Source organism: Lepisosteus oculatus, chromosome 2, assembly GCF_040954835.1.
Source record: "Lepisosteus oculatus isolate fLepOcu1 chromosome 2, fLepOcu1.hap2, whole genome shotgun sequence".
Taxonomy (NCBI): Eukaryota; Metazoa; Chordata; class Actinopteri; order Semionotiformes; family Lepisosteidae; genus Lepisosteus; species Lepisosteus oculatus.
Genome location: NC_090697.1, coordinates 4,655,845 through 4,673,743, shown reverse-complemented (window position 1 = coordinate 4,673,743; position 17,899 = coordinate 4,655,845). Strand labels below are relative to the sequence as shown.

Here is a 17,899-nt window from a genome sequence, read left to right as displayed (position 1 = left end):
CTTACGCCTATCATCCAGTTCCACAGGATCCTACCACTAACTACCAGAAGGAAGCGGTATCCACCATCTCTCCTCTCATCAGCAATAAGAGACTCATCCCAGAGGCAAACTGTCTCATTGCTGAACATTCTCAGGCATCTCAAACCTCATTACCAAAATCCACACACTTGACACCCCTGGACTCACCGTTGTCTTGGCATGCACCGGTCCCACAGCTCACATCTCAGCCTTTCTCGGCAGCCTTATGAGACCACTGGTTGAAGGTCTTCCTTCATGTATTAAGGACACCAACCATGCTCTCCAACTTTTGAACGATTTCCAGTTTCAGGACCCAGAATGTTTCATTCTTACCATGGATATCACATCCTTAAACACCATCATTCTGCACCATGATGGTCTTACAGCCCTTAAGCATACTCTGTACAAACTCACAGTGCTTGATCCACCCACCCACACCCTTGTACGTCTTGCAGAATTGGTCCTCAGCTAGAGCATTTCCTGCATAGCTTCACCAACTTCAACCCATCGCTCAAATATACAGTTAACATATCTTCCACTACTCTTCCGTTTCACTACATTAAACTATCCATTAACCATCCACGATTCCCTACTTCTGTCTATTACAAACCCACAGATTAACACAGCTATCTCCAATACAGCTCCTTTCACACCACACATACTAAAAACTCTCTCCCTTTTCAATAGTTCCTAAGGCTCCAGCCACTTTGCAGTCACAACATGGATTTCCAAAGCCAAGCCCTCTAAATGCACACTTTTTCAAATAACAGAGCATACCCCACCCATGTTATTGACAGGGCCCTCTCCTGAGCCAGAACCAGCCATCAACCAAAATAGGAACTCCTGGACTCACAACCGGATTCCATTGGAGCTTCCTGCTTCCCTACCACCCTTTATATCCCCAGGGCCAACTTAATGACAACTTCCTCATCTTCCTCATCCCTCTCCCTCCACTTTGACTGCCCCATCATCTCATTTCACCGACCACCTAATCTGCGTAACCTTGTTCACAGCTCCCTTGAGCGCCCTCAGAAATCATCCACACCAGTCCCTTTCCCCTGCAACAAAACTTGCTGTATCACCTGTAAATATACAGAATATCCAATACCACACACATATTCAAGGCTTCTCTAGACAATTCTGGATCACTCAGATGAAATCTTGTATTTCCAGCAATCTGGAACCTGCAGAAAATGCCTAGCCCTTTACGTTGGTGAGGCAGGAAGGAGATTGGGAGAGCATGTCAGGGAACGTATCAGGGCTGTGAGATCTCTTCAAATCCATAGTTTCCTATTTCCACTCTGATGGCCATGATCATATTGAACTCTCCGTCTGCATTCAGAAAGAGGGGTTTTGGAACCCCAATTGCAGAAAGACATCCAAAACAATATCCTCTATTGTTATATATTGTATCCTCTAATCCTCTCTATTAATTTGCATGCTATGACTTCACACCTCTCTTTACCTCTCTTGACTTCACACCACTCAAGTGTCGATACTGCTTCTGGCCTACTCCCGCCTCCTCTCCATTCCCAGCTTTTGTTCTCCCATGGTTCATCTATTGTTGGTCTTCTTCTCTCCCACACCCGAAGAACACAGCCGATACATTGTGTCTCTTTTCTCTCCTTTCCAGCATGGAATAAACCTTTACTTGTTCCTTTGCAGCCTATGCATGGTGACGCAGCTGCTTACTTGAAAGTGTATATAGTTGAGCAAGTTTTTTGTGGTACTGTATTATTGTATTAATTACAAAATAAACTTTTTACAGTATACTCATCTGTTACGTGTTCGACTTCCCGTCTCGGGAAGGCATCCCTTTCGGAAGCCCTGACCTCGGTCATTAGGGGAAAACGCAAAGCATCCAGACACAATTTACCAAAAACATTTCCTGTCCACTACCACACCCCTCTTTAACTACCATACTTAAGGCCGAATTGCTGTAGTCTCATTGCTCAGTATTTGTAACGAACAGTTCTTTCCGGACCCTATGCGGACGACACAATCCGAAGAAGTGGGGGAAACACTAGGGAAACGTCATGCAGGAATACGGGGCTGAAGACAGGGGGGCGTGTCCAAGGTGCGCTGGTGCATGGGGGAGGTGTGGCCGAGGCGAACAATCCAAAAGAGTAATCCTTAGGGTATCCAAAACACACGAGAAAGTCCAAAACCAGGAGATCCATCAACGCGGAATTAAAACACGAAGGCCGGGTCGGAACCGGCGGACAGGGAACAGGAACGGGAACAGAGATTAAAACCTTAACGGGACCAGGCGGTTCCAGGTCCCGGACTCGCACGATACGGAAATCAGATGCAGAGCCCGGATGAGCGTCAGCGCCTGGTTTTTAAGGTGGGCTGGGAATGGGAATCAGGTGCACAGAATAAAGTCTCAAGTGAAAGGGCTGGAGCACCCTTAAGGAGGGGGGACTATAATCGTGACAGTATTGGGTTCCACCTCTTGGGCTAAACTTCCTGTTTGTCAGCAATCTCCTCTGACGCATAAGTACTTCCTGGTTACCGGACTTGGCTTCTCTTGACTACGGCTTCTGGATCTCGTCTGTGATAAGCACCCAGAGCTTTAATACGGGAAAGACCCGCTGTCCCGGATGCGGTGCACTACACTTGAGAAAAAGGGTATTTTGCCCGTAACAAAATTTAAAAGGCAATAGGTCAGTCAACATGGTTTCAGAAAAGGTAGGACTTGCTTAACTAAATCAGAGCGCAGATTATGGTATTTAGATTTTCATAAGGCTTTTGGCATGCACACTGGGGTAATGCAGTTAGCAGAGTGCCAAAGGGATCTGTATTAGTTCCACCACTTTTCTTAATTGATATCAGTGATTTAGATTCTGGTATAACATAATATAGGAAACATACAGTAGGTAAGCAATAAAAAGGAAAAAAGAATGTTAGGATGTACAGTATAATTAATGGCATAGAATTCAAAAGCACAGCAACCAGATACAGTACATTCCGTGGCGTAAGGGAACACCCTACTCCAAAAGGCTAAAAGAACGAACACATTTTGAACAGGGAAGAATATGAGAGTTTAGAATCAAATATTAAAAATCCACAAAGTCAACCTAAAAGACCTAGTTAGAATGAAGAGCTGAAACAATAACCAGAGAACATAAATGTAACTACAGTATGTGGAAGTGCATTTAAACTTAGAACAAGAGTCGTTTCTTATGACGCCAATATTGCTTCTTTCAAGAAACAGCAGGATAAGATCTAATTATCTACTAACAAACAAGCTTTAGGGCCTATCTGATACCTCTCCTTATGTTCTTAAAAATAAAAGAACACGGCTGATTATTTATCTAATCAGTGCTGCTTTTAAGATGGGGCCCATTTAAGAAGTTCAGTGTACCATGATGACACAAGTGGAAACTACAGAGAAATGCTTTTAAAACTGAGAACAGGATGAACGTCTTGATATTGTTCATACTGTAGGGTTGACAGTGTGTGGAACAAATGACCCTGCTTTGTTGTTGAAGCTGATACCCTGGCTTCTTTCAAATAACAGCTGGATGGGATCTTTGGATGAGCTGAAAGGCTTCCTCTCATTTGTAATCTTTCTTATCTGTTTATATTGTTCTAGCATTACATCAGTAGTCCAACAGGATTTGGCACATCTTACTCTGTTCATATAACACTTCTGATTACTTCATGCTTTGGTAATAGAGACACTGATCTATTTTTGTGTTGGGCCATTGTTTGCAGATGAAGATCAATAAAATGTCCATAGCACAGTGATCCTGTCAGAGAAAAGACACTTTCCCTTATTTATTGTGTTTTGAGAGTATACTGTACATTACTGTACATTAATAGGAGAACTGCCTTCATAAAAGAACATAATTATTATTATTATTATCATTAATTAACAAATCACAGTTGTATAATAAACACAGTAGGTAATAGGAAAGTGAGGTATTCTTCAGGGCATGTTAAATATTTAGAAAAAGAAAACCTCATCCATTGCTCTTTTAATTGTATTTAATTGTTATAATTTTAATATAATGTAAGTTATAAAGACAAGTTAATAGACCCAAAATATGGTTTTCTAGAATGGAGTGAATTTTAGATATTAGATGCACTACTGACCTGTACAAACATTCCAGATGTTTCTATCCTTTATACTGTATATACAGAGATCTGATGTACAGAACAACCTTTTCTATTTCTTTGGGAATAGGTTTTAAGGGCAGCCTCTTTAATGTTAGTGTTGCACTGCAGTATCTAGTTCCCTGTAATTAAATGCTTTGTAAAATTATAGCATGTTTGAAGGTATTGAACATGATTAAGTACAGAATGCATGTAATTTGAGGTTTGTACATATACTTATAAAAGGGCCACACTGGTTCTAACTACAGTTCTTTTAAAACAAAACACAGGTGTGCTTTAAAACATGAACAAACCTGAGTGAATACAGGAAAGACAGATCCCAAACGAATGACTAACAACTGCAAAAGCAGACGCTTATCTTGAGCTTAAGATCTAAAATGGGAAATGCTGCCAATGTACTTTTCATCATTTATGATTAAAGTTTAAATACAACTGTTAAAATAAACTACTGTATGAGCTGAACAATGGAAAATACAATATCCCAAAGTACACCCAATTGCATAGGAATGCTACCTATACCTATACCTACATGTAGCAAGATGCATTCTGAGCAAGTCAATCTAAATTTACATATCCCTGGAGTTTTTAGTACATTTGCAACCACATGTTTTCAAAAAAGTAATTTAGCTTGACTGTTAAAGTGAAACAATTGTTTCCCATTAGAAAAATCTATTCTGCAAGACAAATCTCGTCTGTGTTAAAGGGTTACCTCAAGGGAACTGGGTAAGTCTGGTGAGGTGAATGCAATTAGTCTGCTTTCGAGACTACTTTTCTCTCTCTATTAGCACATATATACACTGGAGGACTAAGTGAGAAATTCAGCATGTTAGTAACATACTGTAGAATACCCCTGATAGATTAACTTCTATCCTAATTTCAACTGTTGAATTAATATTAATCAAAGAAATAAAATGAGGCAGGTCAGCATAGATCTGATGTTTGGTGCAGAGAGGGATACTATTGTAGTTCCTGTTAATAGTCACAAATAAAACATATATGGCCAGCTAAACTTCAAAAGCAGCTAAATACCTAATTTTGTGATATGAGAGATGTTTCTATACTCATACAAACAGCATAGTTTGGCTGGAAAATTAAATGATTCTTTCGGTCAATAAAAAGAAAGTGGTATGTATAACTTTAAAGAGATTCAGCTTTATAACAAACTAGCAAATTACTATGTAATATGAGCAAAATCAAAAATAGCATGTAAAAACAAGTTTTATGGAGATATTTGGTCAATCAACATATTTCATATGAAACCCATTTAAAACCCATTCAGGATTAAAAACACTTTATAACGAACATCAAATAAATGCACAATCATCAAGCACAAGAAAATAACTATAAAAGTAATTTAAATGAAACGCAATAAAAATGGTCATAGTCAATATTTCTGTTCCAAGTTTCTGAGACCAAGTAGGATTTATGCAAAATGTGCAAGAAGTATTGTTTGTCGAGGATGGCAAAATGTTTGGATTACAATGACAGATTTGACTTTGGATACAAAGACAAAGTGTTTAAAGAGAGAGAACCCAGTTTTAAACATTGCCAAACAACCAATTAATAGGGCAAATTATCAAGAAATCTTGTAGGTTCACGTGATTCTGTTCCACACACTTGTAACCCAGCAGGACAATGGCTCTATATATCTGTATAGTCTACAAAGGAGTTTCTAAACAAAACATTAAAGCTCTGGAATGGTCATCTCAGTTCAGTAGCTGGTGTGGAATTACATGAAGGGTGCTTCTGCAAAAAGGAAACAAAAGTCAAACGCTGAACTCTAAGCCGTATGTGTTGAAGAGCAGGCAAAAATATCTCTGGAAATATGCCAGGAAAAAGTTTAAAATACAAAAAAGACTGCAATTAACACAGGAAGCAAGGTGTGGATATGCAAAATACTGAAGTTTTCACATATACTAACAGGCAAAAATGTAATTCATTGAATAACATCATTTTCTGACTCCACGATGGCTCAGATGGCAAATACAATGTCTTGCAAAAGTGTTTGGACCCTTTAAAAGTTTTTAAATGTTGTTGGATTACAAATGATACTTGCACATCTTTTTCCAATCAGCATTTTAATTGGAAAATCACATGCTCACACATCATGTTCTTTAAGTAAAATATAGTTATCTTTAAGAAGGTCAAGAACTGAAAAATGCAGCATGTATAAGTATGCAGACACCACACATTAATATTTAGTAGAGGCGTCATTTGCAGCAATAACAGCTTTAGGGCTTCTGGGGTAGATGTCTACCAGCTTTGCACTATGGTTAGGAGTGATTTTCACCCTCTTGGGAGATCTGATTCAGCTCATTCAAGTTTCTTGGACAACTCTTATGGATTGCAATTTTCAAATCATGACACAGATTCTAAATGGGGTTGAGGTCAGAACTGAGCCACCAAAGGACATTCACCTTTTTAATCATCAGCCACTCCAATATTGATTTGGTCCTGGGCTTGGGATCATTGTCCTACTGAAAGGTGAATATTTTCCAAAGCTTCAGTTTTTTTAGAAGACTGAAACTAGTTCCTTTGCACTATTTCCCTGTACTTTTTCCTTCAATTTTAACAAGATTCCCAGTCCCTGCTGATGAGAAGCCTGATGCTGCCACCACCATACTTTACTGTAGGGATCGTGTTAGGTTTGCACCACACATAATGCTTTCGAATTTTGGCCAAAAAACTTTATCTTGGTCTTATTTGATCACAAAAACATTTCCCAAATCTTACCAGGATTACTCTTGTGCCATCTGGCAAACTCCAGATGGGCTTTGAGATGGTTCTTTTTGAGTAACAACTTTTTTCTTGCACCTTCCCATACAGGCCAGTGTTAGGCAGAGCTCTTGATATGGCTGATACAGTAGATGTGCCTTTCCTCCACTCTCAGCCCCTGTAATCTGTAGGTGTTTCCAAGTGATTGTTGGCCTCTCATTGGCTTCCCTCACAAGCCTTCTTCTTGTTCGCATGCTGAGTTTTGATGAATGGCATTTTCTTGGCAGTGGCTGGGTGATGTGACACAACTTCCACTCCTTGATTACTGAGCCAACAGTGCTCACTGGGATATCCAAACACTTTGACAGTTTTTGAATCGTTTTCCTAATGTGTGCATTTTTACCAGTTTAGCTCCAACTTCCTCAAAAGCTCTTAGTCTTCATTTTCATAACCCTTCCTTCAATTCCGGTTTCTTTAACCTCTGTTGTCATTAAGTGCTTCGAGAGACTCATTCTGCATCACCTCAAAATCATGACTGGTGCCTTTCAGGCCTCACTGTAGTTGGCCTACAGAGTTAATGATGACAATGCCATCAATTTGGCTCTGCATTACATCCTGCAGCACCTGGACAGCTCTCACACTTATGCCTGTATTTTGTTTGTAGACTTAAGCTCTGCTTTCAACACTATCATCCCTGATCTACTTCTGGATAAACTAAGGTAGCTCAATGTTTCCCATCCCGTCTACCATTGGATCCACGACTTCTTAACCAACAGAAATACAGCACGTCAGGGTGGGTGACCACATTTCGGACCCCATCCTTCTCAATACTGGCTCTCCGCAGAGTTATGTGCTTTTTCCCACAATCTACTCACTTAACACCAATGACTGTACATCTAACAGCGAATCTGTCAAACTTCTTAATTCCGCAGATGACACCACTCTGGTTGGTCTTATCTCAAACGGTGACGAATCCACATACTGGGAGAAAGTAAACCGCCTGGTGTCATGGTATGGAGTCAACAACGTGCAGCTGAATACACAAAAAACTGTGGAGATGGTCATTGATTTCAGGAAGAAGCCCACCCCTCTCCTTCCTTTGGAAATACATGGTTTCACGGCTAGCAGAGCAGAGTCTTACCATTTTTTAGGAACTGTCATCCAACAGGACCTTAAATGGGACAGGAACATCACCATGATTACCAAGAGAGCCCAACAGTGCATGCGTTTTTTGAGACATCTTAAGAAATTTGGGCTGTCACAAGCGCTGCTAGGCCAATTCTACTTACATCCTCTAGTTCTGTTTGGTTTGGCTCTGCATCATCACACTCAAAGTGGAAATGATAGAGCATTTTGCGACGTGAAGAGAAAATCATCGGCCGCCAGCTCCCCCCCCCCCCCCCCCCCACACAGATCTATACTCGTCTAGGATGAGAAGGAGGGCGGGGAAAATCACGGCTGACCCCTCACACCCTGGCCACTCTCTCTTCCAGCGTGTTCCCTCTCAGCGGAGGCCAAGATGGAGAGCCCTAAAAACTGGAACTAACCGACAACTGCACAGCTTCTTCCCTCAGGCCATAACTCTTATAAACAAGGACACGTTTTTATCCCCCCCCCCCCCCAGAGGGGTGGCACTGTGGCTAAGGATCTGCGCCTGTGGCTGGAAGATTACTGGTTCAAATCCCTCAGCTGGCAGAGGAATCCTGCTCCATTGGGCCCCTAAGCAAGGCCCTTCACCCCAGCTGCTCCAGGGGTGCTGCATAAATGGCTGACCCTGCGGTCTGACCCCCAGCTTCTCTCCCTGCCTGTGTGTCTCATGGAGAGCAAGCTGGGGTATGTGAAAAGACAAATTCCTAATACAAGAAATTGTAGATGGCCAATAAAGTGGCTTACTTCTCTCATCTCACCTCTGTGATCAGTTGTACATTTTCATTTAACGGCACATACTACCAATGCTTTCTGTAAATATATGCAGTATTACCATACATTTTATTACTCAACTGTATATACTTTTAAATTATACATATCACTGAACTTTGTTTTTATCTGTAGATTTCTTTTTTGTTACTTTTATCTTATTGGAATTTATGTCAACACCTGAACCAAGAGAAATTCCTTGTATATCTTGTACTTGGCAAATAAACGTTTCTGATTCTGATTCACTGCCTGACCGATGATCCTTAAACAGACAGGGGTTTTATCCAGTAAATGTGACAGTACCTCAATGGTGCACAGGCAGAGGCCAATGATAACACAATGGCAATTCATTAGGGATATTTTCAACTGTGTGAACAGAGCACCGAGGTCTGAATACCGGAGCTAAGCAGAATATTTCAGTTTCTGACTTTCCTTAAGATATCAAATAACTCTTTTTGTCTTTAAACAAATTCTGTTCGAGCATATGAGTTTGCAATAAAAATACTGATTGGAAAAAGATGTTTAAGTATCATTTGTAATCCAGCAACATTTGAAAACATTTAAAGGGTCTGAATACTTTTGGAAGGCACTTTATAATGTTTGATTCAGTTTAGCAATCTTATAAACATAAGGAACAACCACAACCAGCACTGATATGGACTGACTCCAACAGTAGTCATGAAACTATGTAGCAGTAACTGATACCTAGTTATGGGTGTGACCACCTTCTGCCTGACAAATCCTTGAAACCTAAATGGCATTAATTGACAAAGGAGGCTCATATGAACTGAACATGGTGAGCTGCTCAATGATGCCTGCAACAACTTGAAAATGCAACTTGAGATTGTCTGTCACTGAGACTGTTTGCAGTTGAACACAACAAAACTCCGCCTAAATGTTTTGTTTTCCATTGGAGAGATAAAAACACTTTTTCAGGGGTTTAATTCTGCAAGGTTGGATTATTTTAATGCTCCATTTTTGCAGAATTATCTAAAACTACACTTAACAAGTTACACATATGCTCAGTTTTCATATGCTAGACTCCTAGCTGCCGAACAGGTCATGTGGAAGTAATCACATCTCTCCCATCTTGGAGTCCTTGCAATGGTCTGTTAGGTTTCAAGTTGATTTTCAAACCTTTCTGCTTGTGTTCAAGACTACATGGCTTATCTCCAAAGTATCTTACTGATATGTTATCAATTTACTCTTACACACCTGACCTTCGTTCAGCATATTCTGGTTTACTATGGCTAATGCACTGTTTGTTGACATGCATGTACTGTATGAATGTATGAATAAGGATTTTTGGTTTCTCTGCTTTTGTAAAGCACTTCAAGATAATTGCTTTTACAGGTACTATATAAAATAAAGTAATTAAGTGTTCAGATGGTTTTCTATTTGGTGATTGTGAATATAGTATCTGGTAATCCTGACAGCATTGTCATGTTGGAAAATGAGCTGTCACTGATGTTGGAAGAAGGATGTCACCAGCTGTTGTTCATAAACTGCTGGTGACAAAAGTGCCCTCGGGCTTTATTGTATGACATTCCTTAAGATTATGTCAATGATGGTTTTATTGCTTCTCAGTATTTTATTACCCATATTGAAAATTATTTTTGCATATTTTCACTGTATCTGAATCTCAAATTTATACCTAAATGTAAAACTAGGTATAATGGAAATGGAATGGAATAGAAATTAAAGAAAACACTTTCTATGTGTTCTTCACTTTTTAAAATGCCCATACTGTACACTTTCATATATGTATATAATGCATATACATTTCTCCTTTATGTCTTAAAACTAACAAGCTACATTTTAGATTTTGTAAAATTTTACAGAGTTTTGGAGTTTCTGTTTTTTTCCCATTTTATCTTAAGTTCCTCCTGTTATGTGGAATTTATGGAGGTCATCAATCTTAGCCACTTCCACTTAGACATACAAATTTTTTATATGTTATTCTTGCTCACTCTTTTGCAAGTTTCTTTATGCATGTTACCATTTTATGCTTGTTCTTGCCATACTGTCTTGCAATATTCAGATGCTTCCTAAGGTGTCCCATTTTGTGACAAAGTGATGCATTCCATTTTTTAAACTTAATGTCTTTAATTCAAAGTTTGAATGCTTCAATTGAAGACGTCTTATGGTATAAGTAAGGGTTCTTCAAAAAATTTTAATGAAAAATCTTCAACAAATTAAAATGAAAAAGCCGAATTACTGTATGTTGGTATGTAAACCTGTGAACTCAATATTCAATGGACGTACACTTGGCACCAATCAGTTAGTCTCGATAAGAAACGTTACAGAATGGTTTAGTGTAGTTTTAACACATTCTTCCTGACGGATGTGCTCAAGCTCACTCAAGTTTCTTGGAGATCATCTATGAACTGCGGCTTTTAGGTTTTTCTTTAGATTCTTCATAGGATTCAGGTCAGGATTTTAACTGGGCCTCACTACTGTAGGCTATTTTTGCTTTCTTATCACGAGTCCACTCCATTGTTCCTTTCTCCTTCGGTTTTGGATTATTTTCTGGCTAAAAAGAAACTTCTGTCCCACTTTAGCTGGCTTTCCTCTAAGACAGGGGTGCCCAACCAGTCGATCACGATCGACCAGTTGATCCCGGAGTGCTTGTCGGTCGATCAGTTGCAAGAATGTTACTTTTTTCGATTGCCTAAAGATTCATTCAGATCTGTGCATGTAATGTCATACATTTAACTGCCCTTGTGTGTGTTTGACCCTTGTCGAACAGGTTGGAAAAGTGCTGGCTGACACTGGAAAAAAGGCAACAGGAGCTCCGTAAATAGTGTTGTGTGCGCTGCCCAAGAATGGCCTCTTGGTTATTGCAGCACGAACCCCACATTTGCTACAGTGCATAGTGGAGTGAAACAGACTGGCCAAATTCGCCAACAGTTTGATAAGTTTGATTGCCTATTTGATAGTTGTAGTGTTTGATCGAAAATGAAGCAAAGAGGCCGAAAACGTGCCGTTACCACAAGGAATGGGAGCATGATTTTCTTTTGTACTTTTGCATTCAAATCTGCAATGCTAGCGTCTATGCCAAAAAAGGAAATATAAAACAACATTTCAAAACTGCAGACAAAACATATGATGTGGACTAATAGTGAGTTACGGAAAAGAAAATTGGAAAAATTTAAATCTCAGCCAGCAGCATTTGGTTTTCACGAGGCCTAATGCAAGACGGAAAGCGGAAATCATCGCATTGTTCCACGTCCTGGCTCAACACAATAATAATAATAATTGCTTACACTTATATAGTGCTTTTCTGGACACTCCACTCAAAGCGCTTTACAGGTAATGGGGATCCCCTCCACCACCACCAATGTGCAGCCCCACCTGGATGATGCGACGGCAGCCATAGTGCGCCAGAAGGCTCACCACACACCAGCTATCAGTGGGGAGGAGAGCAGAGTAATGAAGCCAATTCATAGATGGAGATTATTAGGAGGCCATGGTAAAGGCCAATGGGAAATTTGGCCAGGACGCCGGGGTTACACCCCTACTCTTTTTGAGAAACACCCTGGGATTTTTAATGACCACAGAGAGTCAGGACCTCTGTTTTATGTCTCATCCGAAGGACAGCGCCTGTTTACAGTGTAGTGTCCCCATCACTATACTGGGGCATTAGGACCCACATGGACCGCAGGGTGAGCGCCCCCTGCTGGCCCCACTAACACCTCTTCCAGCAGCAACCTTAGTTTTTCCCAGGAGGTCTCCCATCCAGGTACTGACCAGGCTCACACCTGCTGGGCTCCAGTGGGCTGCCAGTTGTGAGTTGCAGGGTGATATGGCTGCTGGCCATAGACAAGAAGTCATTCAGGGATCAAGAAGTAATACAAAAAGCGTTTGCTGAGGCTGCTGACTTGGCTGTTAGGAGATTTCAAAAACAAAAAAATACAAGTGTTCTCAAGTAAACTTCTCTGTGCCAGTGCTCACATTAAGGTAGGATATTATTTTTTCTAAAATGGGGGACATTACTTGTTCACTGTAACATGAGTCACTTGCTTTAACTTGCCATTATTGTACTGATGTGCCCACAGTTGGTTTTTCCTATATCAGAGCTTCAAATTCACACTGGTAGATCACGCTGGTCTGGCAAATGAAAAAGTAGATCTTACATTAAGAAAGGTTGGGCACCCCTGCTCTAAGATATTCCAGTGCTTTTCTCTATCAGTATTCCCAACAGTCCTGACTAGATGAGAAGCAGAACTCTAACATAATGCTGGCACCACCATGCTTGACGAGAAGGATAGTGTTAACTAAGTGATGAAGTTTGAGTCAATTTATTGGGTCTGCCCCAGATGTAATGCTGTGGATTTAGACCACAAAGTTCCCTTTTTCTCTTTGACCATAAAACCTTTTGTAACATACAGTATTTGCAGTATCAGGAGCAGTATTGCAAACCTCATGAAGGATTTGAGATGTTTTTTTTTTCTCAGTTCCATACCAGCTACATTGTAGAGCAATCGGGATATGGCTGACCCAGGGACATTTTTCCCATTTTTGGCACTGAACTCACTATAACACTTTCATATTCACCATTGGCATTCCTAACCAGTTTCCTCTTTGTCTAGCTACTCAGTATCTAGGCAGTGTCTGGGTACCTTCCACTTCTTAATAGTTGACATCACTAAGCTCAAATAAATAGTAGAGTTTTGTTTGGTTTGCCACATCAAAGTGTCTGAATACTTGTGCTATTGTGACTTTTCCATTTTTCTTTAATATTATCTTTTTACTTCTTTCTTTATGTTTTTTGCTTTAAATATGTGGAATAGGTTGTGCATATACCAAATATTGATTGCTTCTTCAAAGAGTCATGATCTCCAGCTTAAAAGGAACAAAATGCAGAATTCTTCAAGGCATTGTACCCTCCGTGCACCTCTCCGTGACTCTCTGATCAAGGGAAATCTATCTGTGGCTCTCCTGTGACCTTATGAAGCCACACAACTGAAGCCTTTTACAAAAGCCACATTATCCTTGATATCACTACATCAGTGCTGCCTAAAACTCAAAGTACAAACTGCTATTGCTGCTGCCATATCACAGCTCTCCCAGTGGTCGGTCCTGTCACACCAACTTCCACAGATCCCAATCTAGAAGTCCATTCGTAACCTTTGCAGCTGCTCAATGACTTGTCAGCTTGCATCTACAGTAATGTCCAAGCAAATCCAACCATGCTGATCTCCTTCCTCAGGATCCCTGATCCTGACAAGGCATCTTCATGGAGCTAAAGTGCAACCACACCCCTCTATCCCACCTTCTTTCTAGCTCTTTATACCTATCTTTTCTCTCTCTCTCGTCCCTCCTGCAGTTCCTGCCTGATACAGTACTCGGTGCCTTTTCCACCTCCATTTATAACTTTTTCGCTCGCTTTTCAGCATTAGATGCCTTTGGCCCCAACAATGTCTTTAAGTGTTTTGCCTCTTTCCCTTCCCCATCCTTAGTCTTTCTGGGAACACAGCCACCCCTGCAGGGTCGAATCCACAGCTCATCCCAGCCCTTGCTGCCCCTGTGTTTGCACTGTGCTTTTGCTCCTTCAGACATCCAAGCTGGGGCCCAAGCAGCAATGGCAATAGGTCACCCTCCCTTCTCCAGTGGCATCCGACACAGCGTGCCATTTCTCCCATCCATCCCAGTTGAGATGTTCCCATAATCAATAGCGGTCCTACCCACCATGCATAACTGAGGCAATTAAGCTTTGTTTATGGACTATTAAATAAGGATGGAAATATGTAATAGTGTAGGCTTGTTGACTCTGAAACTGGAAAAAATAAACATTCTTCACTTACTCTGATGACATGATGTTTTCTGTCAAGTTCTGGGAATTTAAACAACTGGCACCAGTAGGTTGTATCCTTAAAAGGCACTGGAACCTGTTTTATTGAAATGTCAACATTGAAATTAGTAAAAAAGACAAAACATAATATTCAGTAATTTATGTCACCACCACTTTTTCAGATAGTTTCCTTTACATGGTTTTGGTTTTAAATTGTGCAATTTCTTTCTATCCCTGTCTATTTTTTCGAGGCAAGCTCTATCCCTTTAAATTCGACTGCTTCTAGTTTCTCACAAATCCCGACAAAAATAGATAGTAATAGCATAACAGCCTCCGGGAAGAGATTAGTGAGTTCTTTGGTGATAAAACTACCAGATCAGAGGTAGATTAGTGCAGCATTTAGAAATGTATATCTGTGTAAGAAAATTAAAGTAATATTCTATTTTTGCTTTTGACATTACACAAATATTTAATAATCAAAGCGTTTCCATTAATACCCATTCATGGTTATCATGACCTTTTTGCTTGTACTTGCCTTTCAAAGACTGAGGTGAAATGCACCTGGTTGTCTTTGGAAAATGTCAAAGAATTTGAATTAAAAGAGGTTGTGAGATGATAGGAACATCACAGCCTACATGTGTAATTTAAAAGCCATACACCCTTTGGAGTTAAAAGGTTTTGGACCCTTTTCAGTTCAGCTACTTACATTAAGGTTTCTTAAGTCAAAGGAAGCCGTCTCAGAGGGGGCGGCTGTATGACCCCCAGGGTTGAGTAACCGCAGGCTCTTCCTTCCCCTGTTTACTCCATGGTATTGTGGTCCAGCAGCTCCACAATCCTCAGTGTGATAGGCCCATATCACTCTCACAGTGCTCTCCTGGTTATGAAGAACACAAGCAGTGATTAAAGCTGCTATTTCTAACTTAGTGAACAGGTATTTTAGCAGTGTTTTTGATGACAAGATTTCCTTTGATTCATAACTGATGGACATGCCCAAGTCTTATATTTCTTCTTTAATGTCAGATTAATTGTGATATATTTGCCCCCAAAGCAGGGTTTGCTCCAATGTTTTTAGTCACTGAAAAAAATTAAACTGTTTGATTGCTCACTGGCTGTGTTGTGCAGGGTTATTAAGCAGCCTTTTCAAGCACATACCGTAATGGGCTTGTCATTTCTGTCACATGTGTGGAGGTCTCTGCTGAAAGCCAGGACAGTGTGTGTATTATTCTCCATTGCGTACTCCAGATGGTAATTCTGCTGATCGTCTTTGCGGAGTTGTCTGCTCGTGCTTACAAAATAGTCCTGTTGAAAATATTACAAATGAAACACGACAGACTCCCTCTAGGGAATTTTATCATTTTGAAACGATATTATTTCAAAACAAATGCTTTTGAAATAATATGAAATATTATTCATTACATTTCTTTAACCCCTTTCTTCCTACAGGACTGCAGAATGCTACACAAATAGGTGGGGACCTACGTCTTCCACATCTGAACAGCAGGACCCACATGGGTGATACATGTATACAGAGACAAATAAAACCTTCAAAAGGCTCTGTGGTTATGTTTGTTCTTTTTATTGCATCTGGTGCTGAGTATTTTCATTGTTAAAAGGGTGGTGATAACTTAAAACTTCGCATTAATTCCCACCCTGGAGCCAAATTAAATTGCTATTTTGTCTTTGTGCAATTTATTAAACATTTCGATAAATTATATTTTACCACTGATTTAATTACTCTAAGCTTCTCTTGTGCTGTCCGGGTTCATGTAGCATTTCCGATCCTGATCCCTTTACGTCCGCGGCGAGACTGCTATAAACCCTTTCAGGAAATGACAAAAGTGTTGAGTATCAAAAGTAACTTATTCAGCAACAGAACTTCACAGAGGTTTTTCATCACCTTCCTTTTCTTTTCCCCTTCTTTACAGCACATGGAGTCACCTCGAATCTCAAATCCACCCTTAACCCAATGAGATGTCTGTGGCAACTCCCACCCCTCAATTCTGCCAGCTCATACTTTACCTCATATGGGCGTTGACTCATAAGAAGCTGTTTAAGCCTGGCATCCACCAAGAATGTTTAAATCTTCAAATACGAACTTTTCCCGGGGAAAACAAAACAGTGCTAACTGGGGGTGTTAACCAAATATGTATTGATGAATCCTACTGGACAAAACCTATGCAAAACCCTGTGTGGAAGTCCATGCCAGTCTTGACAAGGAATAGAAGAAATAAAAGCAGACATACTCTAGCACTCATACTGTACAGTATGTATATACAGTATAGTAAGAAAATAACTCTACTCACTCTTTGTATGCACTACCTAAATACAGTAGCTATCCATTATAAAAAAGCTACATACAGTATATACATACAGTAAGGCTCGATCGGAAAAAAATGTTTTTTTTTTTAATTTTGCAGCATGGGACTTACCTTTGACATTATGTTCTGACATGTGATGAGATCACAGCTTGGTATATTTCTGAGCCGTCGGATGACCGTATTATACAATAGCATTGTCTAAATTAGATACCAATACTAATATTTGTTCATCTATCTTATCATAATAATGAACTTTAAACTTTATTTAATATAACAATGTAAGCTTTAGTTGAACTTTATTTTTATATAGTACCTTTAAAATATATAAAATATGATCTCAAAGCACTTTAACAATATTGAACTGTAAAAAGAACATAAGAAAAATCACATAGACATATATGAAAAAATCAATCGTTAAGAGCCCTTATATCAAGCTGGGTTTAAAAACAATGCTGACAATGAGTTCTTTTGTATTGTTCTTTTGGAATGATGATGTTAACAAACAAAAAGACCTGTTACTCACTAAAAAGTGGGCACGAAAGTAAACAGATGAAATACTGACTAAATCATAAAATGCATAGCCACCATCATCACCAAAATTACCTTCAAAACATTCACTTTGCAATAAAAAAATGCACAGTCCCATCAAAGCAATGGTTTGATTTACTGTAACAGAAGGGAGGAAACCAATAACCCCAATTAGGATGCAATTAGGATGACCAATCAGAGAGAACTGGAAATTTCTACCTCAATATCAGTCTAGTGTGGATCTAGATTTCGGTATCATCTGCACAGAAATTATATTCCAGTCCATGTAATTTCAGTATTTGGAAAAAAGGAAATGCATAAGTAAAACAAAACAGCAGAGGGACCAGTATTGAGCCCTGTGGAACACCAGATGTAGCCACTCCAACCTCAGAACTAAAACCATCAAGAGTAATAAAATGACAGTGCTCAGCAAAGTAAAACGTCAACAATCATTTGAGGCCAATACCAGAGATGTCCTCTCTAACCA

At 39.8% G+C, this 17,899-nt stretch overlaps 1 protein-coding gene across 2 annotated transcripts in view; it reads right to left on the bottom strand.

Moving 5' to 3' along the window:
• The window catches only part of moxd1 (monooxygenase, DBH-like 1), a 57,380-nt gene that overhangs the window by 27,540 nt on the left and 11,941 nt on the right, over positions 1-17,899 (bottom strand). For both annotated transcript variants that reach the window (XM_015354674.2, XM_015354668.2), the window contains 3 exons: positions 15,719-15,865; positions 15,273-15,440; positions 14,580-14,663 (listed from right to left, as the gene is read on the bottom strand). In XM_015354674.2, the coding sequence (XP_015210160.2) occupies positions 14,580-14,663; positions 15,273-15,440; positions 15,719-15,796 (330 nt within the window). In that variant the 5' untranslated portion in view covers positions 15,797-15,865. The remainder of the gene's footprint in view (positions 1-14,579; positions 14,664-15,272; positions 15,441-15,718; positions 15,866-17,899) is intronic.